Source organism: Odocoileus virginianus, chromosome 31 (genome assembly GCF_023699985.2).
Source record: "Odocoileus virginianus isolate 20LAN1187 ecotype Illinois chromosome 31, Ovbor_1.2, whole genome shotgun sequence".
In the NCBI taxonomy this organism is placed as follows: Eukaryota; Metazoa; Chordata; class Mammalia; order Artiodactyla; family Cervidae; genus Odocoileus; species Odocoileus virginianus.
Window position 1 is genome coordinate 9058252 of NC_069704.1, and position 23310 is coordinate 9081561.

The window sequence follows — 23310 nt, forward strand, 5'->3', positions numbered from 1 at the left end:
TGGCTTGGCTGGGGCTAGAAGAGTATCACTCAGTTTCTGGGCATATTTGAGAGCAGCTTTGTGGCAGGAGCTGATGATCTCTATGATAAATGGGTCCCTAAATGAGTCCTTAGCTCATGAAGCTGAGAGTGTGCGGTTAGCCTGGAGAGGAAGGGAGGGAGGAGACACGGAGGTCGGGGTGGGAGGCAGCCAGCAGCCCTCTCGCCAGGCTCCCTTCCTCCTCCTCGGCTCCTTTCTCCCTCTCATCAGCATCTGTTGAATTCTTACTGTGTGCAGGGCCCGGCTCTGGCTCAGAGATTCCAGGGATGGAGCAGCATGGTCCCTGCTCCCCAGTAGACAGGAGGAGCAATCCAGTGTGATCCACCTTGTAACAAGAGGGAGGCTCTGGGGATGCTGAAGTGGTTCCAACCTGACCTGGTGGGTCCGGGGTGCCAGGAAAGGCTTTCTACGCACGGGAAGACTTGCAGGACAGATCCACCAAGCAGCAAGAAGGGAGCAGTCCACCAGAGGGGACTGCAGCGGCAAAGGTTTAAAGGAGCCAAAGGAAAGCCTGGGAAAGCTTTGGGCTGGAGCACTGGGTGCAGGGGTTGAGGGTGGTGGGGAGTGGAGCGGGACAGCTGGAGGGGGCAGCAGGAGACAGAACCCGAATGGCCTTGGGTCTGAATGGTCTGCAGTCCCAGGTAGGGAACATCAGACCTTATTCTGCCGCCCCAGGGAGTCCGCGTTGGGTTTTCTCAGGGAGGATGGCTGGAGCTGAAGGGAGAGTGGATTGAAGGGGCTGGAGCCAGGAGCAGGGTGTTTGTGGGAGGGCCCCATGATTGCTCAATGCTGCTTTTATTCATTCCCTTGAGGAGCAAGGGAATCCTTCTTGAGGGGTTGCTCATCCCTGTCCACAGGACCAGGCTAGCCAGCCCCTCCACAGCACACAAGCTCCGGAGAAAATGTATAGAAAGAGCGTGCCCGCGCTCCACAAAGCCTCCTTTGTGATGCGCCTGGGGGCCACGTTGACGCGATGCTCTGCTGCCCCCTAGCGAAGCCTGGGGAGGCACCCCCGCAGGGTCCAGTTAGTTCAGTCGCTCAGTCGTGTCCGACTCTACAACCCCGTGGACTGCAGCACGCCAGGCTTCCCTGTCCATTACCAACTCCCGGAGCCTACTCAAGCTCATGTTCATCGCATCGGTGATGCCATCCAAACGTCTCATCCTCTGTCGTCCTCTTCTCCTCGCACCTTCAATCTATCCCAGCATCAGGGTCTTTTCCAGGGTCTTGGCCACCTGAGGGTTCTTTGCATCAGGTGGCCAAAGTATTGGAGTTTCAGTTTCAGCATCAGTCCTTCCAATGAATATTCAGGACTGATTTCCTTTAGGATGGATTGGCTGGATCTCATAGCAGTCCAAGGGACTCTCAAGAGTCTTCTCCAACACCACAGTTCAAAAGCATCAATTCTTTGGCACTCAGCTTTCTTTATAGTCCACCTCTCACATCCATACATGACTACTGGAAAAACCATAGCCTTGACTAGATGGACCTTTGTTGGCAAAGTAACATCTCTGCTTTTTAATACCCTGTCTAGGTTGGTCATAGCTTTTCTTCAAAGGAGCAAGCATCTTTTAATTTCATGGCTGCAGTCACCATATGCAGTGATTTTGGAGCCCCCAAAATAAAGTATCTCACTATTTCCATTGTTTCCCTATGTATTTGCCATGAAGTGATGGGACCAGATGCCATGATCTTAGTTTTCTGAATGTTGAGTTTTAAGCCAACTTTTTCATTCTCCTCTTTCACTTTCATCAAGAGGCTCTTTAGTTCTTCTTCGCTTTCTGCCATAAGGGTGGTGTCATCTGCATATCTGAGGTTATTGATATTATCCCAGCAATCTTGATTCCAGCTTGTGCTTCATCCAGCCTGGTATTTCGCATGATGCACTCTGCATATAAGTTAAATAAGCAGAGTGACAATATACAGCCTTGACATACTCCTTTCCTGATTTGGAACCAGTCTGTTGTTCCATGTCCATTTCTAGGTCAGTTGCTTCTTGACCTGTATACAGGTTTCTCAGGAGGCAGGTCAGGTGGTCTGGTATTTCCATCTCTTGATAAGAATTTTCCACAGTTTGTTGTGATCCACACAGTCAAAGGCTTTGGTGTAGTCAATAAAGCAAAAGTAGATATTTTTCTGGAACTCCCTTGCTTTCCTGATGATCCAGCAGATGGCAATTTTATCTCTGGTACCTCTGTGTTTTCTAAATCCAGCTTGAACATCTGGAATTTCACGGTTCATGTACTGTTGAAGCCTGGCTTGGAGAATTTTGAACATTACTTTGCTAGCGTGTGAGATTAGTGCAATTGTGTGGTAGTCTGAGCATTCTTCGGCATTGCCTTTCTTCGGGACTGAAATGAAAACTGACCTTTTCCAGTACTGTGGCCACTGCTGAGTTTTCCAGATTTGCTGGCATGTTAAGTGCAGCACTTTCACAGCATCATCTTTTAGGATTTGAAATAGCTCAACTGGAATGCCATCACCTCCACTGGCTTTGTTTATAGTGATGCTTCCTAAGGCCCACTTGACTTCGCATTCCAGGATGTCTGGCTCTAGGTGAGTGAATCACACCACCATGGTTATCTGGGTCATGAAGATCTTTTTTGTATAGTTCTGTGTATTCTTGCCACCTCTTCTTAATATCTTCTGATTCTGTTAGGTCCATACCATTTCTGTCCTTTATTATGCCCATCTTGCATGAAATGTTCCCTTGGTATCTCTAATTTTCTTCAAGAGATCTCTGGTCTTTCCCATTCTATTGCTTTCCTCTATTTCTTTGCACTGATCACTGAGGAAGGCTTTCCTATCTCTCCTCGCTATTCTTTGGAACTCTGCATTCAAATGGGTATATCTTTCCTTTTCTCCTTTGCCTGAGCTTCTCTTCTTTTCTCAGCTATTTGTAAGGCCTCATCAGACAACCATTTTGCCTTTTTGCATTTCTTTTTCTTGGGGGTGGTCTTGGACTGCAGGGTCCAGCTGGTTTCTAAAATTCTCCGAATTTTAGATTTTCTGCATGCCTTCTCTCTATCTGTCCCTCAAACACAGGAGTCCCACTGCTCCCAAGGAAAAGGTGCAGTCTGGAAGTAGAGGACAAGCTTAAAGCAGGGTGAAAAGGGGGAGGAGGACACAGAAGGACTCAGTTCCAGCTGTGGGAACAGGCAGCACCAGGGTCAATGTGAGGCTTGGGGCCCAGGTAGTGCATCTTGAATTTTCTCAGGGAATAAATACAGGCTACACACATCGGTAACAGGGATGATGGTGGTGGAGCTGGTGGTTGCAGTGACTAATAATTATGGGCCCTACTGCTTGTGTAGCTGTTGGTGATGGTCGTTCTGGTGATGATGGTGATGGGGTGATGGTGGTGGTGGTGGCAGCGGTGATGACAAAGATGGAGGTAGAAAAACTGGCAGTGGTGATGGAGGCGGTGGCTAATAGGGCTATAAAGCTACTAAGAACATTCTTGTATACATCTTTGGGTGGGAGCATGACTCATTTCTATTGGGCACAGATCTTGGAGTGGAATTGCTGGGTCAGAGGACAGGCACGTGTTTAACTTTAGTATATGTTGCCCAACAGTTTTCCAAAAAACAGTTGTTTTCACACTTTTACCTGTAACGTATAAATTCTTGGTGCTCCACATCCCGACACTTAGTATTGTCTTTTCGTTCATTAATGTATCTCAAATGCCTGGAAGCCTGGTGCATAGACGAGGCTTAATACAAATTTGCTGAATGAATGCTCAACATGAGGGTAGCAGACGTCCACTTTCAGCATTAGAGACCAGAACCAGAACTGTGCTCCTGCTTCTGGACACCCAGTGATGACCACATTCAGATCCAGGTTGGGCTCATCACACGCCAGCGTGCACAGGCCCTTAGTCTAGGCACTCTGCTCAAAATCCCTTCAGTGTGGCTCCCCTCACCCTAGTTTGAGGAGGAACAGCAGTCTGATCATACCAACACACACTAAGATGTGAGTGACTGAGTCCTTAACACTTTCAAAAGCATTTAAAGGAGCAACTTGTTCACTTGCTGGGTTTACAATTGAAAAGGGCAACCTGTTGGAGCAGAAAGTTCAGGCCAGGACTTAAAAGTTCCAAGTTCTCGGTTACACTCTCTCAGATCAGCCATTTTACAGCTGCTTTCTCCTTAGACAACTTCCCCTGCCTACCTCTACCGTCCTGTTGTTGTTTTTTTAATTTGAAAACCAAGGATGGTAATTCTTGTCCTGCCTACCTCAGTTATTCAAAAGATTATAATAAATTAAGGAATTTCAGAGTAAAAAAGAATCTTAGAGCTCACCAGGGATTTGCTTTTAAATAATTCTTTACAATATAAGAATCACTTTCAGTTACACTGGTTCATTGAAATCACGGAATGATAATCTCTTTTCATGGGTAGGAAACAGGTTGAAGGAGGAAATAACTTGCCCAGGGCTCTGCGGTTCATTAGTGGCAGAGCTGGAGGCAGCGGCTCATTGCTCTCTCTAATTCTCCCTACAGATCTAGCTAGTAGCCCTATAAATCCAGAAAGTCAACTGGCTCTGGCGTGCATGCCTCCAGTGCGTGGGGAACTCACTGCCACCCAAGATACACCATTTGCTATTTGGGTTGCTCTGATAGTCGGCTGTCATTTATGGTGTACAGATCATGTTGCATTGAGAGGGGGTGATGATTAGAACTTTCATTCTAATGTTTGCTTGAAGGAAGATGAATTAACAGAAGTATCCAGAGAACAGGCAGAGATAGCTAGAATGGCAATAATTATAACAATCAATACCCATTGACGGTGTCACTTTCTTGTTAATAACCCTTCACTGACTTCCTGATTCTCTGGGGAATGAGTCCAGATTCTTTAATGTGCCTTTCACGAGTGGGGCCCAGCTTCAAACCTCTCAATGCCACACACATCTCCCCACCCTACCCTGGCCTTCCTGCAGGGTGTTCCTTCTGCCTGGAACATCCTCACCCACCACTCTCACCGTCCTGCTCCTACAGGCCTCCAAATCTACCCTCCCCCTAAACCCCAGCACTAATTTGAACTTACCTGTCTTCCCAGCAAGACTGTTTGCTCAGAAGGGGCAGGATCTGCATGGGATTCTTCCGTCCTGGTGCCCTGTATGGAGACTGGCACTGAGTGGGTGACTGCCCCATCTCAGCACATTCACAGACATCTCTGCTGCTCTCATCAGCCAGGCCAGGAGAGGGTTAAACTGCCCTGGCCTTGGAGAGGCAGGTGGCCCAAAGCTTAAACCAGATGCTTTGGAGCCTTAGTAGTCTGCTAAGCTCAGGAATCCAATCCAGCCGCACCTTCCTGGACCTGGGACCTGGGCCCCTCCCATTCCTCTAGACCCCTCTCCCCTCCCTGGGCTCAGCTGGAAGCAGCTGGAATTGCTGCGGAGGGGTGAGGTGGGAAGGAAGATTACAAAACGGAAGGAGTATGCGGAGAGAGTAGAAAGAGCCTGGTCCCATGCTTGCCGAGACTGTCTGTGTGGCCTGGGCTGAGCCCGTCCCAGTCCCGGCCTCGGTATCCCCATCTGTGCACAGAGGAGGTTGGTCTGGTGGTCCCTCCTGATGGGACTGGCCAAGGGCAAGAGATCCTCAGACTACCGAACCCTCTAGCTCCAGACTTTTCCACCACGCAGGTGGGAGTTTGGGTAAATCTTTAACTAGCTAACCCTGGGCAGGTCGAGCCTTTCCGGATGGATGATTGCCTGGGGAAGGGGGGCGATGAGAGTGGGGGATCTAAGTGTGTATAGCCAGTCCCAGTGTGAAGGGGGAGGGTACTGGGGAAGGAAAAGAACCAGACTCGGGCGGAGCTAACTCTGTGTGCAAAGCAGGACATGGAGGAACGCGGGTCGCCCGACGGGTAAGTACAGATTTAGGGAGGTTCAAGGAGCCGCAGGGACACGGACGGTTAACTCGAGTTGCTGCCACAGGGACCCCGCTCGGAACCTGGAGCAGGGGCCGGAGGGGCCAGAAACGCCCATCCAGGTGGTGCTCAGGTAGGCGTAGGTTGGCTCGGAGGTCCGCGGCGAGGAAGGGACTGATGGAGATTTCAGGATGGACCATCCGCCCCCTCCCCGCCTCGTCCGACCACAGGGTGCGTCCCATGAGCGCTGCCGAGCTTCGTCGAGGGGAGCAGAGCGTGCTGCACTGCTCAGGGACCCGGACTCTGCAGGTGAGGACCTCCCCCACCCCCAAAAAAACACCTTCGGGGAACACGCCAGGTCCCTCCAGGTCAATTTCCCCCAGGCCCCGCCCTCCCCGAGGCGAGCTCCGCCCTCCCCAGGGTGCCCCGCCTTCTTCTCTGAGGCCCCCTTCCCCAGGTGAGCCCCCCGGGCGGGGGCCCGGACGTGGCTTTCCGCTTCGGCGCGGTGCTGGACGGAGCGAGCACCCAAGATGACGTGTTCCGCGCGTGCGGCGTGCGGCGTCTGGGCGAGCTGGCGCTGCGCGGGTGAGTGAAACCGGGGGCCGCCCCGCCCGCGCACGGCCCCGCCCCCGCCCCCCCTCCGTCCCTTCTCCCCCAAGCCCACCACGCACCAGCCTCGGTACAGCCACACTCCTGCGGCCCGCAGCTTCTCCTGCACCGTCTTCACCTTCGGCCAGACCGGCTCCGGGAAGACCTACACCCTGACCGGACCTCCTCCCCAGGTGGGCCGAGCTCTAGCAAAGCCCCGGGGGTCAGGGATCGGTGGGCGAGCGAGAAGCCTTGGGGAGCGCAGACTCCCAGAGGGAAAGGAATTGGACGGGGCAGCCCAGCTCCGTTTATTTGCAGGCAAGGAAAGATCAGGGAAGGTAAAGGGTCTCGGCCAATCCAGAGCACCTGGGTTCAGGTGTCCCCTTTACTCACTAGCTCTCCGGTTTTCCCTCTGTGAAATGGAAGGGATAGCACTGACCGAGGGTATGGGAACTTGGCACAGTGCTCTGCTGCTAAGTCGCTTCAGTCGTGCCCGACTCTCTGCGACCCCATAGACGGCAGCCCACCAGGCTCCGCCCTCCCTGGGATTCTCCAGGCAAGAACACTGGAGTGGGTTGCCATTTCCTTCTCCAATGCATGAAAGTGAAATCGCTCAGTCGTGTCCGACTCTTAGGGACCCCATGGACTGCAGCCCACCAGGCTCCTCTGTCCATGGGATTTTCCAGGCAAGAGTAGGGGAGTGGGGTGCCATTGCCTTCTCCGGGCACAGTGCTCTACAAAGAGTAATTATAACGGTGGTGGTGATGGTGGTAGCCCAGCCCCAGGCTTGGCTGTTTCTGCTCCCAGGGAGAGGGGGTGCCTGTGCCCCCCAGCCTGGCTGGCATCGTGCAGAGGACCTTCACCTGGCTGTTAGACCGCGTCCAGCACATGGATGTTCCTGTCACTCTCCAGGCTTCTTACCTGGAGATCTACAATGAGCAGGTGGGGGCCTGGGATGGCTAGAAAGACAGCCCATAAGGAAAGGGAGGCATTTCTTTCCAAGGAAACTGGAAATAGAATAGGTGGGGTGGGAGGGTGGCTGTTGACCCTAAGGTCTGAGGGTGGATGGAACAAGGACTCAGGCCCCTCCCTCACCCTCCACCCTCTTCTCTCAGATTCGGGACTTGCTGAGTCTGGGGGCTCCCCGGCCCCTCCCTGTTCGCTGGAACAAGACCCGGGGCTTCTATGTGGAGCAGCTGCGGGTGGTGGAGTTTGGGAGCCTGGGGGCCCTCATGGAACTTCTGCAAATGGGTGCGTGCTACTTCAAGCTGCTTTGGGATACGTGGGACGCTAGTATTTTACCTGTTCACTTAGTGCTCTCGGGGTCCCAGGAGCTATGGGTTCAGAGATGACCCTTGTGGGAGAAAAGGGCCAGCAAACCAACAATTCAGACACAAACCAAGGGTGCCCCCCACTCCTACCCCTCAGGCCTACTGATACTGCCTTCCAGACTCTTCCTACCCTTCTCTGCAGCACTAGGCTTCTGCCTCGGTCAAGCCTCAATTTTACCTCCTGGAGGGATCTCCCCCTTTAAGTGCATGCTTCTGCATCAAACAAAGCAAACCACATCCCTATCCCTTTCCAGAACCCTGAGAGTAAAAGTCATACTTCTTGCATACTCAGTAGCTAAGTTGTGTCCAACTCTTTGCAACCCCATGGACTGTAGCCCTCTAGGCTCCTCTGTCCATAGGATTATCCCCGCAAGAATATTTCCTCTTCCAGGGGATCTTCCCAACCCAGAAATCGAACCCGTGAATCCTGCATTGACAGGTGGATTCTTTACCACGGAGCCACCTGGGAAGCCCTGGCCTAAAGGCTCTTCTGTTTGGGTCTCACCCATCCATTCATCAGCTATTTATTGAGCACCGGCTGTGGCCAGTCTCAGGGTTCCAACCGAGCATTGTGCCATGCCTCCCAGTCGATCTCTGCCTGAGTTTCTCTCTGTTCACACAGCAGTGAGAGAGATGTTGATATTAGTAAAATGTGAATCAGACTGACATTCTTCCCCTCAGTTCTCTCCAGTCCCCTTTTACCTGTTCGAGCTAGAACTGATTCAACACCCATCATTCCACTCCTGCCGCTGTGCCTTTCCACCAGCTGGCCCCTCTATCAGGATGTCTTCTTCGCTCCTTTTTTATTCATCGGTGACCACTTGCTCTTCCTACCACATCCAACTCTAGGATGTTTTTCCTCTCTAGGTCTTAGCCGTCGAAGGAGTTCTGCTCACACCCTGAACCAGGCCTCCAGCCGAAGCCATGCCCTGCTCACACTCTACATCAGCCACCAAACTGTGAGTGCCCCAGCTTGGAAAGGAGTGGCCCAGGGCCACCCAGCAAGGGTCTGCCTCTGGATGGATAAACCAACTCGGGCTTGCATGGGAGGTTATGGTGGAAACCCTTGGCCCTGTGACTTTGATGATGACAGCCCCTCCCAAGTCCCCATGGAGCCCTGATCCTCCAACCCCAGCAGATGCCTCCTGTGGACCCCGGGGAACCCCCTGCCGGGGGGAAGCTGTGCTTTGTAGACCTGGCTGGCAGTGAGAAGGTGGCGGCCACAGGATCCCGCGGGGAGCTGATGCTTGAGGCCAACAGCATCAACCGCAGCCTGCTGGCCCTGGGTGAGATCTGAGTGGACTGACTGCCTGAGTCCTTCCTCTGTGCCTTACCCACAGCCATCCACAGTGGGGAAACCAGGGGAGTAACTGGGAATGGAGGAGAGTTAAAGAGCTGTGATCCAGAAGTCACAGGCCTCCCTGGGGCCTCAGCTTACTGGTGTCTCATGCTTTCCCTCATAGAGAACTTTGTGGATCTACAAACGCTGAGGATACAGTTGCATTCTAATTGGGGAGGTAGAAACACTTAATGCAGGGTGTGAGCCCTCAGGCATTCAGCCTGACCCTTGTTGCATTTGGGAAGACTGAGGCCCAGGGAGGAGAAGGGCACTAACCTGTCTTCCCATCTCCCCACCCCCCAGGTTGTTGGCCTTGAGGTCTTTAATAGCTAGGACCTACCTTGGCCTTCCTCTCTGCATGCGTGGGGAGATGTGTAGGAAACATCTCTTCATTCAGTCCATTTGTCAGATGTTTCCTAAGCCCCTCTGCCAGGCCCTTTGGTGGGCATTAGGAATCAAGGTGGGAGCCCCAGTCTGGTGGCCAAGCAGTCTGAACGGGTAATGAGATCATGTGGAAAGAGGCACCCTAGAGACATACAAGCCTGGTGGAGACCTAGCTCTGCAGTGTCCCAGCTGGGTGGCCTTGGACATGGAGGGTAACCACGCTTTCCCCACCCAGGTCACTGCATCTCGCTGCTGCTGGACCCACAGCGGAAGCAGAGCCACATCCCCTTCCGGGACAGCAAACTCACCAAGCTGCTGGCGGATTCGCTGGGGGGTCATGGGGTCACGCTCATGGTATCCACGGGAGGCTGGCAGGGAGGGCTGGGTGCTGAGGGAGGGCTCCCAGAGAGGAGCACTCAGGGGCAGTCCTCCCCAGGTGGCCTGCGTGTCCCCCTCAGCCCAGTGCCTTCCTGAGACCCTCAGCACCCTGCGATATGCAAGCCGAGCTCAGCGGGTCACCACTCGGCCGCAGGCCCCCAGGGTGAGTGGGCAGAGCCACAGGCAGAGCGGAGGGACAGGCAGGGAGGTGGTGGGCACCATCCGACAGCTGGAGCCTGAATCAGTGCCACGGTTGAAGTCTGCGACTGAGTCAGAGCAGGGATTAGGGTTGAAATCTTGATGACGGGGTTATGTTTGGGCAGGGTGGGGTCACAGTCAGGGTTCGTGGTCAGGGTTAGGGTAGGTTTAGGCTTGGAGTTTGATTCAGGACATGCTTCAGGGTCTAGCCAACATCCCAGCTGCTATCGTGACTAAGTCTGAGTTAAGTTGGAGTCTGATGTGGGGTCTTATTTGGGGTCAGAATCTGGACCAAGGTTTGGACAGAACTGAGTTTGGGGTTGGACAGGGAGCAGGGTGCAGTTTAGAGCAAGCCCTCCAGGGAGGCAGCTGAGGCTGCATGGCACTTTCCTACCATTAGGACAAGGTGTGCCCTCCAAGTATATGTAACCTTGGACCAGGATTCAAAATGGGCAAGTGGGGCCTGGGCTGGATTTTAGCCTCCACTGACTCCCCTACCCCAGACCCCCTTGTGCAGTGCGAAACCTGTGTAACCGTACACAGCAGCCCTGGGCCTCTTTCTCTGCAGTCCCCCAAGGCAAAGCCGCCCCAGCATTTGGAGACTGAGCTATTGCAGTTGCAGGAGGAGAACCGTCACCTGCGGTCCCAGCTGGGCCAAATGGACCCCAAGGGTATGAACTCCCTGGGGGGTGGAGGCAGGATGAGGATAGGCTCTGGGGCTCCTGGGGCTCCAGCTGCCTCCCTCTTCCCGCAGCCTCTGGACTCAGTGGGGCCCGGGTGGCCTGGGCTCAGCGGAACCTCTACGGGATGCTACAGGAGTTCATGCTGGAGAATGAGAGGCTCAGGTAGACCCCCCCTAGCCCAGACGCTGTGCCCTGCCCCTCACTGCGGGGCCCCCTCTGCCAAGACGCCCCCCCCGCCCTGCCCCCCGCCCCAGCTCTTCTTCTGTCCCCGCCTGCCTCCTGGGGCTCATACTATGCTGCAGTGAGGAGGAGCTGACTGATGCTCCCGCCGGCCCTGCCTCCCAGGAAAGAGAAGAGGCAGCTTCAGAGCAGCCGGGACCTGGCCCACGGTGAGCAGCGCATCCTGGCCCAGCAGGTCTGCGAGCTGGAGCGGTGAGCGCGGCTGCTGGCTGAAGACCAGCCTTCAGGATGGAGGGCAGGTGGGAAAGGGGGTGGCTCGGCGAAACAGTCAGATCTGCCCTCTGGATCCAGACCCTGGGGGCTCAGACCCCAGCTCTGCCACCAGCAGTGTGACCTTGGGTGAGTCTGTTAACTTCTCACCGCCTGGATTTTCTCTTCTGTAAAATGGAGACAATACAGTGCCTGCCTCCCAGGATTGTTCTAAAGACCAGATGGAGTGAATTCGTATGTAAAGATCTGAGAACAGCACCTGGCATGTAATAAGGGCTCCACGAGTGTTTGTTAAATCAGGACTTGGGCGCCAGGCTGGTGGTAGCGTTGAGTGCTCCATGCAGACAGAGCCCACCTTCTTTCCAGGCGTCTCCTCTCTGCCTGCTACCTTCAGCAGCCAGGCCCTGGCCCAGCCCCACCGTGTCCCTGTGTGATGGTGCCACCTCTCCTGTGCCACGTGAGTCTCTGCCCAGCCCAGAGAAGGCAGGGGCAGGGACATCACGGAGCCCCTGACACGACCTCTTGCAGGCCCCGCCACCCCTCTGCCCCCGCTGCCAACTCTGCCCGCTGTGCTGTGCGCCGCTGGCCCACTGGGCCTGCCCACGGAGGGAACTCCACCTGCCCCAGGTAAGAAAGGCCGAGGTGGAAGAACGGAAGGCCGGGGAGAACTGGAGACCTGGATCTAGGGGTCTGTAGTCTGGAAGGCTCCAGAACTGCGGGGACTCCAGGGTCCTGGGCTGGGTCATGGCAGGAAGTGGCTGGCCTTATGTTCTCTCTGCCTGGGGTTTGAAATAGCTGTTAACCTCGCCTCTCCCTCCTCCCCGTTCTACCTTCTTTCGGGAACTTACTCTGCCGTTGGCTTGTTCATTTATTCACTTATGCATTACTCATTTATGCACTGAATGAATGAGTCAACGAATGCATAAACTTAATGAGTGAGTATTCCCTTATTCAGTAACTCTCCCCTAAACTCCTTGCTGTGTGGCAGCCCCTGTTCTGGGCACTGAGGATTCAGAGCGGACGTGGTTCCTGCCCTTGTGGAGTGCTTCGTCTCCAGAGAGGACTTCACAAGGGCCACCCACCACCCACAGAAAAAGGGACCCCCACCCTTTATGCTCACCGGACATTCTTAGTGCCCCCTGGGGCAGGCCTGGCAGGGAGCGTGGTGTCACGATCAACCCCGGGGAAGTGGGGCACAGACAGGGTGGAGATCACCCAGCCTGTGGACTCTGGTCTCTCCTGCAGATGTTCAGCTCTAAGGCCCCAGCTGATGGGCCCCCGTCTGCCCGGCCCCCGCCCTGGGCACCCCCATGCTGCCCTAGCTCTGCCAAGTGCTCGAGGGAGAGGTGAGCCCAGCCCTGGGGCACTGTGGGAGCGGGGAGAGGGAAAAGGCCTGGGAACCTGAAGGCTCACTTCCCACCACCCAACTTCCCCCCGGCCCAGGAGTCACAGTGAGTGGGCTCAAACCCAGGTTCTGGCTGAGATGCTGACTGAGGAGAAAGTGATGCCCTCTGCACCCCCCCTGCCCGTGGGGTCTCTGAACACATCGCCAGTGCTGAGAGGTGAAGAAGGGTGCGAGGGAAGGGCTGCTGGCGCTTTCTGTGATCTTGGGCCGGAACTCACCTCCAAATCTTAGTCTTCCCATTTCTGAAATAGGGGGCGGATTAAGTGGTGAGAGTTTCACGATCTTTCTATTTCTCAAACCTGGAATTCTCTTCTTGAAGCCACCTGCACTCCCAGATGTATCCCGGAGCCCCTGGTGTACGTGGAGATGGAGTGGGTGGGGGGCCGTCTGAGACTTCCCCAGAGGATATTGGGACCCTGATGGGCCTGGGTGGGGCAGAGCCCAAGGGAGTGCTGGCCTCAAGCCTCACCGTGTGCCCTTTAGGTGGGGCTGCAGTTCCAAACCTGGCCCGGAGACTGGAGGCCCTCAGAGACCAGATCGGCACCTCCCTGCGACGTGGCCGGAGCCAGCCACCCCCTCCCTGAGGGCACACGGAGTCCTCGCCAGGGCCTCCCTGCCTGCTGCGGGCAGTGTGGGCACCCAGGAGACCATCCCGGGACCTTGGACTGGGCTCTGCACTCCTGGGTCTTCAGTCTCTCCATCTGTTAAATGGGGTAGCAGCTGCTGCTCCAGCCTGCAGCTGGGCTGGGCAGAGACCAGGTCCTCAGGCCTGGGGGTGGGGGCTGATGGGGCAAACTGGGGATGCAAAGGGTGGGTGCCACCCCAGACTCGGAGAAATGAGACTGGATTCAGGAGAAACCAGGCCATGGGTGATGAAATACATGAATAAAGAGAGACATCAGCTCCAAGTCCGGTTGGTCTTTTCTTCCGACTAGTCAGGCTCTGGCCCTTAGGGGAGTCCCAGAGAGGAGGAACTATTAGGGGAGGGGTCCTGAGGAAGAGGAGATCAGGACTCCTGGCAGAGGTGACTGTCCCCTCCCCCTTCAGGTTCAGGGCAGGAATATTCCAGGTTCCCATTTCCTTTTGTGTGTTGTTGTTGTTCAGTCACTCGGTTGTGTCCGGCTCTTTGGGACCCCATGGTCTGCAGCATGCCAGGCTTCCCTGTCCTTCACCATCTCCCGGAGTTTGCTCAAACTCATGTCCATTGAGTCAATGATGCCATCCAACCATCTCATCCTCTATCACTCCCTTCTCCTCCTGCTTCTCCTTCTCCTCCTCCTCCACCTCTTTCCCAACATCAGGGTCTTTTCCAGTGACTCGGCTCTTCACTTCAGGTGGCCAAAATACTGGAACTTCAGCTTCAGCATCAGTCCTTGCAATGAATATTCAGGGTTGAAGTCCCAGGAGGCGCAGCGTATAGCATAAGTCCTCTTGGAAGAGGTTGTCATTAGCCCTACCCATAGAGCCACTGGGTGGGCGATCCACAAATTGGAGAACCATTTTATGTACTATGCACATTTTAATTGAGCAACTACTGTGTACCACTGGGCAGGCAGCGGGAAGAGGGAATGGCGAGCATCTCCATGAAGGAGGCCTGGGGGAGACTGCTTTGGCCTTGAGCTGGGGCAGGTGGTGGACTGAGGGGCTTGCACGCTCTGTGCCAGCTGCACGTATCCTGGTCCTGCGTCATAAGGCCTGACTTCTGAAGCTGCAGATTCAGAAGGCTCTGAGCCCCTGGGCAAGGCCCGCACCCTCCTGGGACCACTGCCTGCTTTTCAGTCCTTTAGACGTGGCTCCCTGTCCTGTTGATCTCTAGTGAGGGCCAAGGAGATTAGGAATATCACAATTCCTGGCACATGCCCAGTAGGATGCTGTGGGTCCACAGTTAGAGGTAAGTTCAGATGTGACTTGTGAAATTAGGGGTGTGAGTGGGAGGACCCCAATACAGAAGGAGCCATGAGGCTAACCTAACTCTCCCATTTTATAGTTAGGGAAACTGAGACCCCACGTGGCTCATCCTGTTGTTTCCTCATACATTCACTCACTCACTCAGTAAACCCCACTGGCATCAGCTGTAAGTCAGGGTGGCAAAGAAGACTGACATGGGTCAAGCTGGCTTTGTCCAGGGAGCTCAGAGTCTGGTGGGGGGCAGACAGGTAAACATTTCCAACCTCACACGCATGCTTTGATGGGAGAAACCCAGAGCACTCGAGGCACAGAGGGTCACCCAGTCAGAAATCGTCAGGGAAGGTTTGCCAAAGAGAGTCATGATTAAGGGTGAATGGCAGTTGGCCTCGGGCGGGTGGGGGTGAGAAGCAGCCTGCAGAGCCAAAGGTTCAGAACTCCAAAGGTTTCCAGGGCCATTCTAGAAGTGCGTGGCCTCAGCCACTTTGGAAGTTGGGGTTTGTCCCAGGGGCAAAGGAGAACCACGGAAGGGTCTTGAGGAGCCACCAGCTTCGATGGGTGTTTAGATCACGCTGGCCCCTGTGGCAGGTGGACCGACTGGTCAGGGTGAACTGGAGGAGGGAGACCGATGAGATGCCCGGTGTGGGGAGAGGTGAGAGACCTCAGCCAGCGGTACCTAAGCCCCGCTTGGGCTGGGCCGCCCCTGAGACCTGGGCACTGGACACTTAGCTCAGGCAAGACCCCAGGCAGGCCAGCCTCAGCCACGGGCTTGGGGAGCACTTGGGGAGAGGGACGCTGAGGCCAGAGGACAAGCTCGGGAGCCACTGGAGAGAATCAAGGGGCCTGGGGTCGCCCTGGGGAGGGGTCACAGCCTTCATCCGCCACAGTGTTCAGACCTGCCCATAGGCCTGGTCCGAGAAAAGTCAAGAAAATCAAGTCCGATTGCTCCCCCCGCCCCCACTCCCCAGCACAAGACCAAACAAGGGAAGACCCAGTACTCACTGAGCCTTCCCCGCTGCAGGGCTCCTGAGTCCTGAGGCTCTCTCGGGAGACCTTGTCCCTGAAGCTGGGTCTGGCAGGGTCAGCCCAGGCTGGAGCCCCCAGTGGCCAGGTATTGAAAGGCAAGACCTGTGATTGAGAAGAGAGGGGTTTGTAGGGTAGAGTCCTCGGAGGAAGAACCCAGGGAGGTAGGGTGATGGCCATTCACCACGGGCAATGGGCCAGGCAGGGTGACTGGAGCTCAGTCCATAGATGGAATAACACAAGTTCAAATCTCAATGTCGTCACTTACAGTGAGTGATCCTGGGCAGGTGACCTAACTGCTTTGAGCCCAAGTCACCCCATCTGCAGAACAGATACAAGAATAGTAGCCCCTCACAGGTCAGTTATGGGGATTAAATCCACTGACACGTGGAAAGATTGCAGCATAAGGCTTTGTCTGTTGTGGACAATTTAGCCTAAAGCTGCTTTCAGTCAACATGACGATCTGATGGAATTGAAAATCTGGGTTCCAAAATATTTTACTTAACAAATTGAGAACCCACTTTGGGCCAGCATTGAGAAGTCTTACTGTTAACAGTAAGGAGCATAAGGAGCCTTACTGTTAACACAGACAAGAAACAAGAAAATGGGCAAAAGACATGGGAAGTCAGATAGTGATGAAGGCTATGGAGCAAAAGAGAGGAGGGCGGTCCACGGGTCAGGGCGGGTGCAATTCTATATAGGGGCGTTAAGAAAGGTCTCATGCAGGTGACATTTCTGCAGAGACATGAAGGGTGGAAGGAGGGCGAGCCTAATAATTGCCATAAAGCCGCTTTTTTCTACTCTAGGTAATTTTGATGCTGCATCAGCTTGTGTGGCTCGGCAGGTTTGAGCCTGGGCTCGTCCACGCCCCAGGTTCCTTATCTCACTTACTCTATGTGCCCCTGCTTGCTGGGAGGTCTCTAGCCTCCGGCGGAGGAGGCCCCTGGAACTGAGCATGAAAGCTTTCCTTGGCCGCCTTGGGAAGCACTGACAGGGACCACCCAGGGGGACCCTGGCTGTGGCCAGTTCATTCTTGTTTGGACAATTCCTTCTCCTGCTGGAGCCAGCCACGATTTTCAAGTTTCCTGGTTCCAGTTCAGCAAAATCCCTACTTACTTTCCCAGAGATAGATACAGGACTGAAAGCGATGAGTCCTCACTATCCCATGTCATATACCTTGTGTCTACCTCCCTCTCAGCATCCTGACTCAAGAACTGCAGCTTGTCCAGAATCCCTAAACCTGGAAGAAGTCCACCGGATCCCAGGATTGTCATCATTACTTGGAACTGTAAATCCCACAGGACACTTCTGACTTTCCCCAGAATGCTGGAATTGGGGGACGTTCTCTGGCCCCCATGACACAGGGTAGCAGTTCTCCAGAACTGTCAAACTTAGAAGAAAGTCTCTGATACACTAGAACTGGGACAGCTATTAGAAATCCTGAAGCATTGTGGGAATTTCCCAGAATTCCAAATCCCTAGAAGAGTTCCTGGAAACTGTAAAACTGTGTAGCAGTTGGGAGGGGTTCTCTGGAATCTTTAGCTAAGCATGAGGATGTTTACCAGTGCTTGGAAGGCCATCCGTGAGTTTCTAGAATGCTGTCAAATCCAGAGATCAGCCTAATGTCTAGAGCCCTGATCCAGCTCTCCAGATCCTTGGGGACTCTAACTCTTAGCCAATGCAGAATGGGGAGCGTGGTGAAAACATTATAGTAGGACAAGAGAAACTTCAGGAGAGCACTCCTGTGCATGCTTGGGTTTAAAAGGTTTCATCTCATTAACAGCCCCAAGGTAGAACCGAAGAGGTGGAGAGAACATGAGAGCTTGTGAAGATCTACCTGCTGAGAACTTCTTACCCCCATCCCTCGATCTGTATCAGCTTTCTCTCACATCCTGCATTCTCTCACTCGGGGTCTTTCTTCCTTTTGTCTAATGACACATTTGCCCCAACTCATATTAATTCAGTTTTGTACACCAAACTGACTTGATTTCAGCCCCTTTGAGGGCTATTTTGTGTCCTTTTAGATTATGTTTCCTGTTTCTGTCTCCTTGTGGAGCTTCCAAAGACTTGTCTTCCTTTACTTATTTATTTAATTTTATTTATTTAATTTTATTTATTTAATTTTATTTATTTAATTTTATTTATTTAATTTTATTTTTGGCCACGCTGCACAGCTTATGGGATCTTAGATTCCCGACCAGGGTTTGAACTCATGTCCTCAGCAGTGAACATGCGGAGTCCTAACCAGTGGACCACGAGGGAATTCTCTGAATTCCTGAAAAATTCTCTGAATTTTTTAAGTAAACGCGATGGCATGCAATTGGGTAAGTGGGGGTAGTCTTGCTAGGAAACAAGGAGCAGCAGTTACTAGAACTTGTAAACGAGTCGGTGCTGTGACCAGAGACCAGGAATGGAGTCAGGAGACCTGGGTCCTAAGCCTGCTTGGCAACAGACCTATAAGCACCCTGGCCATCACTGACGTCCACGCTTACAGGCCGGCAAAGAAGGCCATAGGCTCTTCCCTGGTGGTCCAGTGGTTAAGAATCTGCCTTCCAATGCAGGGGACACAGGTTCCATCCCCTGTCAGGGAACTAAGATCCCACATGCCACAGGGCAATTAAGCCCGAGAGCCACAGAGGAGACCCAGGGCAGCCCCCCCCCAAAAAAAATTGTTGGCCACAGTGTCTTCCTCGAGAATGTTCTTTCAGCCCCTGGCTCAGATTACACTATCTTTCACTCCTTGTACATCTTGTTGTTGTTGCTTATTCGCTAAGTCGTATCCAACTCTTTAGTGACACCCATGGGCTGTAGCCCACCAGGCTTCTCTGTCCATGGGGTTTTCGAGGCAGGCATACTGGAGTGGGTTGCATTTCCTTCTCGAGGGGATCTTCCCAACCCAGGGATTGAGCCCACGTCTTCTGCATTGCAGGCAGATTCTTCACTACTGAGCCAAAGTCCTTATTTGAAGGCAAGACCTGGCCTACTAGGCATGAGGACCCTGGCCCAACCTTAAGCCAATGCTCTGTTCTCAGAGAGCTTCCAGTCAAGTCGGGGAAAATGACAATCAAAGTGACAATTGCTATGCAATGAAATAAATAATAATGATTAGCATATTTCTCTGGTGCCAAGCATCATTCCCAGCATTGGCCATGTATCCATGTTGCATTTCTCATAACAACTCTGTGAAGTAGGTACTATTATTGTCCTCATCTTGCAGTGAGGAAACCAATAAAAGAAGAAGCTCAGAAATTTTCCCAAGGTCACACAGCTAGTAGGTCGCAGAAGCAATTTGGGCTACGGTGGTCTGGCCCTTGAATAGGTGAGCTCAACAACCATGCCAAGTGCTACACAGTAGGAACATGAAGGAAGGGATAATAGAGGAGGAGTTTTTATCCAACCAGGAGCCACTAGAAGAAAGAGCAGCAAAGAAAAAAAAAGAAAGAAAGAAAGAAAGAAAGAGCAGCCTCCCTGGAGAAGTTAATTTCCATTGAATTTCAATACAACCCAACAAAGCTGGACTCTACAGAAGTCTTTAATAAGGTGAAGGAATGGACTTCCCAAGTTCTTTTAACCCACTGAGGAAACCTCATCACCTCCAGAGATACAGTAATTATTTACAGGCTACCCACAGAAGGAGGATTCTGTGCAGCCTAGCCAGAACCAAGAGAATTAGAAATGGACCCTGAAAATCCAGCCTTTTTTGTGGGTGGTCTCCTGGCAACAGAACCTTGGCAAACTCTCTGCCTCTCTCAGCTTGTCTGCCCAATGTATGGTTGTGGGAGCCTGGAAAAGGTAACTAACCTCTCTGAATCTAAGTCCTCCTCTGAAAATAGGGATAAGATTGGTTTATGCTATGAGAAATTAATGCGCTCATAGGAGGTGATATGAGGATTAAAAAAGTGAATCCATGTAAACTGTTTAGGACAGAACCTGGCAAGTGGTCAGTTCTAAATACATGCTGGCTGTTATTACTATTTTTATTACTAATGGATGCTTTCAGCACAAATATTCTACCAGTCCTGTTTTCCAGGAAAGGAATTGCATCAATATCTGGACTCTGGTTATACAGACTCATGAAGCTGACATCCAGCTCTGCTGGTTCCTTCCTACAAGGTGAGCCTTCTAATACGGGTTCTTCCAGGGAGAGATTAGCCATTCAGGACTCTGTCACCCAATGGGAAACCAGGGAAGAGTTCCCACTCTTCTCCCAGGGAGGCTGATCGCAAGAGATGCATTTGTCTTCATTCAAGAAAGGCCAGTGGGACTTTCCAAGGAGTCTGGCTTGTCTCGTGATTTCAGAAAAGAGCTATTTTCGTCCCTCCAAGGATACTGGCTGATGTCAACTCGGTCAGCCAGGAGTCGGGCAGACCTGCTGAGTTCCTGCTTTATTTAATGCAGGGCAGATAAGACCCGCCTGCAAAGAGCAGGAAAATGCCTGTGTCCTCTTCCTGAATGCAGACCAGGCCTTTGGGGGTTTATTCCTCTGGGAGCCCTTTCTTCCGGGGTACAAAGCTAGCCACGTCCTGGGCCACAAGCTCAGTTCTTGGGGCAGCAGGGTCTCCAGGACACCCAACTCCAAAGGGGCTCACTTTCTGGGCTGCTTCTGCAAGCTGAGCCACCTGCTCCCACAATCACGAGGCTGAAGTGACAACATCTAAGGGGGTCCACTGGCTTCCTGGGTGGCCCAACGGTGAAGAATCCGCCTGCGTTGAACCGCCAGGTTCGATCCCTGGGTAGAGACGACCCCCTGGAGGGCACAGCAGCCCAATATTCTTGCCTGGAGAATCCCATGGTCAGAGGAGCCTGGTGGGTTACAGTCCATGGGGTCGCAAAGCGTCAGACACGACGGAAGTGACTAAGTGTGCACACAGGCGAGGGAATCCCCTGGCTTCCCAGGTGGCCCAGTGGTAAAGAATCTGCCTGCCAGTGTAGGAAATGCAAGAGATGCGGGTTCAATCCCTGGGTCGGGAAGATCCTCTGGAAAAGGAATGGCAACCGGCTCCAGTATTCTTGCCTGGAAAATTCCACGGACAGAGGAACCTGGTGGGCTACTGTCCACGGGGTTGCCAAGAGTCAGACACGACTGAGTACGCACGCAAGAGGACCCCCCACCCAGGGTCAACATTTATGTGCTCAGCTCTCTCCAAGGAGCGAGAAAGTGACATGTTTCTCATCATTTAATTCTTATACACTCTTATTAGTTCTTATGAACCCCATTTAACAGAAGAAAAGACAGGTTGAGAAATTTGAAGTCCGTTAAGACCAAATAGGCAGGAAGGGGTCGCAGCCATGACTGGAACCCAGGACAGTCTGGGTGCAAAGTTCAGCTGCTTGGTCATCACTCTGCTGGATGAAGGCTTGGGGATCCTGCCAGCCGTGATGCAAAGAATAACTCAAAATCAGCGATTCAAGGGAACTTTGTGTTTAAAATTGTTTCTGGGAATACCCCAGTCACTCATTCATGGGTCATGATTCAAGGATTTGGCCATGGTGATTTCAATCTCCCAGTCTCCCTCAGCTGTCTTCTAGTTGGGTGATCTTTCTGGGGTCTGACCTACTTTTCTGCTCACAGTTCTAAGGCAGTTGATTAGCAGGTGGTCTCTGAGCTGCTGTTAGGTGGCCGGCACAGTGCTGGTTCTGAGGAAGAAGAGAAGGGTCAAGTCTTGCTGTGGCAGAAAGCAAGCATGCTCTTGGCCGGGGAAGGGAGAACCAGGCTCACTCATGAAGGGTGACAGAAGGGAGACAGCCACCCCTCTGTTCCAGGTGTCTGAAAGAACATCACCATGGCCCCACTGTGTATCAGGGGACAAGGATCTGGGAGGTCAGCAGTGTGACTCGGCCGTCAGGGAGACAGATCTGGGTTTGGATCACTACTCACTGGCTGAGTGACCCTTGACACCTAGTCATCTGATCTCTTGGCCTCGATTTCCCTATCTGCAAAATGGGGCTACCATCATAGTGAAATGATGGAACATTAACCAGAGAATTCAATATGACGTGCTTGCTGAGTCCTCAGCACTGGATCTGGCACACATTATGAACCTAAGTGCTTATTCAAGTGGTCGCAGCCCTTGTGGTCAATAGCAGTAACACCCAATCCTAGTTCACCAGGAGAACTGAATTCACTGGGCAGGGAGCTAGTTTTATTTATTTTTTTTATTATATATTTTTTTGTCATTGTGCCTAGGTTTATTATAAGTTAAAAATCGCTATATTGTTATATCTGTCACAAGCTTGTCAACAAAGAAAGTACCTCTAAAAACAATAAGAAAGAAAGCTCCTCAAAAATGTAAATGTGATATGAGCTTTTAGATAAACTATTAACAATAAGTATACTCTAAAATACCTGTCTGTGATAGTCTCGATTGAAGGCAGAGGAGAAGGGGACGACAGAGGATAAGATGGCCGGATGGCATCACTGACTCGATGGATACGAGCCTGAGCAAGCCCCGGGAGGGGGTGATGGACAGGGAAGCCCGGCGCCCCGCAGTCCACGGGGTCACAGAGAGTCAGACACGACCGAGCAACTGAACTGAACCGAACTGAGCTGCCAGTAGTTTCTCCAGATAGGGAGCTAGTTTTAAAGGGGGCTCATCTAAGCATCCAGGTCTGTGGCCAGGGTGGGGATAGGCAAGGCAGAAGCTGAGTGTTCTGCATTCGTCAGAGGGCTGTAAGCAGGCCTGGGGCCAGGAAAGCTGGATTCCAACCCTGGTTCTACCGCTTCGGCTGGCCTTGACTCTTGGTCTCTGCCTCCAGGTCCGTAAGGACGAAGCTGTGAACAAATTCCTTTTCTGTCTGACGTTCTCTGCTGCCCTCTAGTGGACGTGGGGTGCTCACACCCTCTTGCCTGTGGTTTCTGCTACCTGTGGGGCCTTTACTGAAACCACACGCGGGGCTAAGTGCCTGTGATGGCACTGGTCCCTCCCATTGGTACCCTGGGAGCACTTTCACAAAGGCCCCTCACCCCGTGCTTATTTCACCTCTGTCACATGAGATTATACCTGCGTCAGGAATCCGGAGGAGGAGGGTGAGGTCAAGGAGAGAAAAGACCGCCCACAGTCACCCAACAAGTCACAGGCCTGGAACTCAAGCCTGTGGGTGACCTGGCTCTTTGCGGCAGGAATGGGGAACAAAACCTAGGCAGAGCTGGGCACTGAGAATAATGCCTCCTCCATCACTTTCATGGAGTCCTGGGTGCTGCCGCCTCCAGCTTCCCCTTGGAGGGAAGGGTTGTGGCTCTGAGTCTGAGCAACCTGGGCAGGGTCAGGCCCTGGGATGAGGCCCACAGCTGGATACCTCACTGTGGGGAGGCAAGGTCTCCCTGCCATCCCCTTCCTCCATTAGCAGAGGAAGGTCCCGACCTTGGCCACCGCCAGCTAATGTCTTTGATGTCCCTGCTGGTCCATTCGCCAGATCCCAGTGCTCCGGCCCCTTCCTTCTTCCTGGAAAACCTCCCAGTGAGTTGCTTTCCTGAGCTTCCCACTTGCACTGCCTCCTCACCCATCTTTCCTGGTTATAAATCCAGGAACACTTCTGAAAATGCACCAGGGCTCCCCAGATACTCCAGACAACCAGCGATCCCCTCGAGCTGGCATCAGAGTCCTCCCTGCTGGTCCTCCCCACCTCCCTGGCCTGGCTCGTTCCACCCCTCTCATCTCCCAAGCTCCAGACCTGTGGTTTGGCTTGTTCGTTTCTGAATTCCATATACATTTCTCTC

At 53.1% G+C, this 23310-nt stretch overlaps 1 protein-coding gene across 3 annotated transcripts; it reads left to right on the forward strand.

The window, feature by feature from the left end:
- The first annotated feature begins 783 nt into the window (after positions 1-783).
- Positions 784-13573, forward strand: KIF12 (kinesin family member 12). Of its 3 annotated transcripts, none has more exons than XM_070459245.1 (20): positions 784-5906; positions 5977-6042; positions 6140-6218; positions 6367-6494; positions 6616-6691; positions 7305-7439; positions 7613-7748; positions 8696-8787; positions 8964-9114; positions 9787-9905; positions 9988-10092; positions 10696-10798; positions 10882-10972; positions 11156-11242; positions 11627-11717; positions 11789-11887; positions 12506-12606; positions 12704-12822; positions 12985-13021; positions 13149-13573. In XM_070459245.1, exons 1-20 carry the CDS (start codon positions 5881-5883, stop codon positions 13552-13554), a joined length of 2247 nt encoding a protein of 748 aa, XP_070315346.1. In that variant the 5' UTR covers positions 784-5880; the 3' UTR covers positions 13555-13573. The 3 variants fall into 3 exon arrangements, with proteins under 3 accessions (XP_070315346.1, XP_070315347.1, XP_020762349.2); XM_070459246.1 differs by having other exon boundaries at positions 8967-9114; XM_020906690.2 differs by lacking the exon at positions 12985-13021 and having other exon boundaries at positions 13149-13330.
- The last annotated feature ends 9737 nt before the right edge of the window (positions 13574-23310 follow it).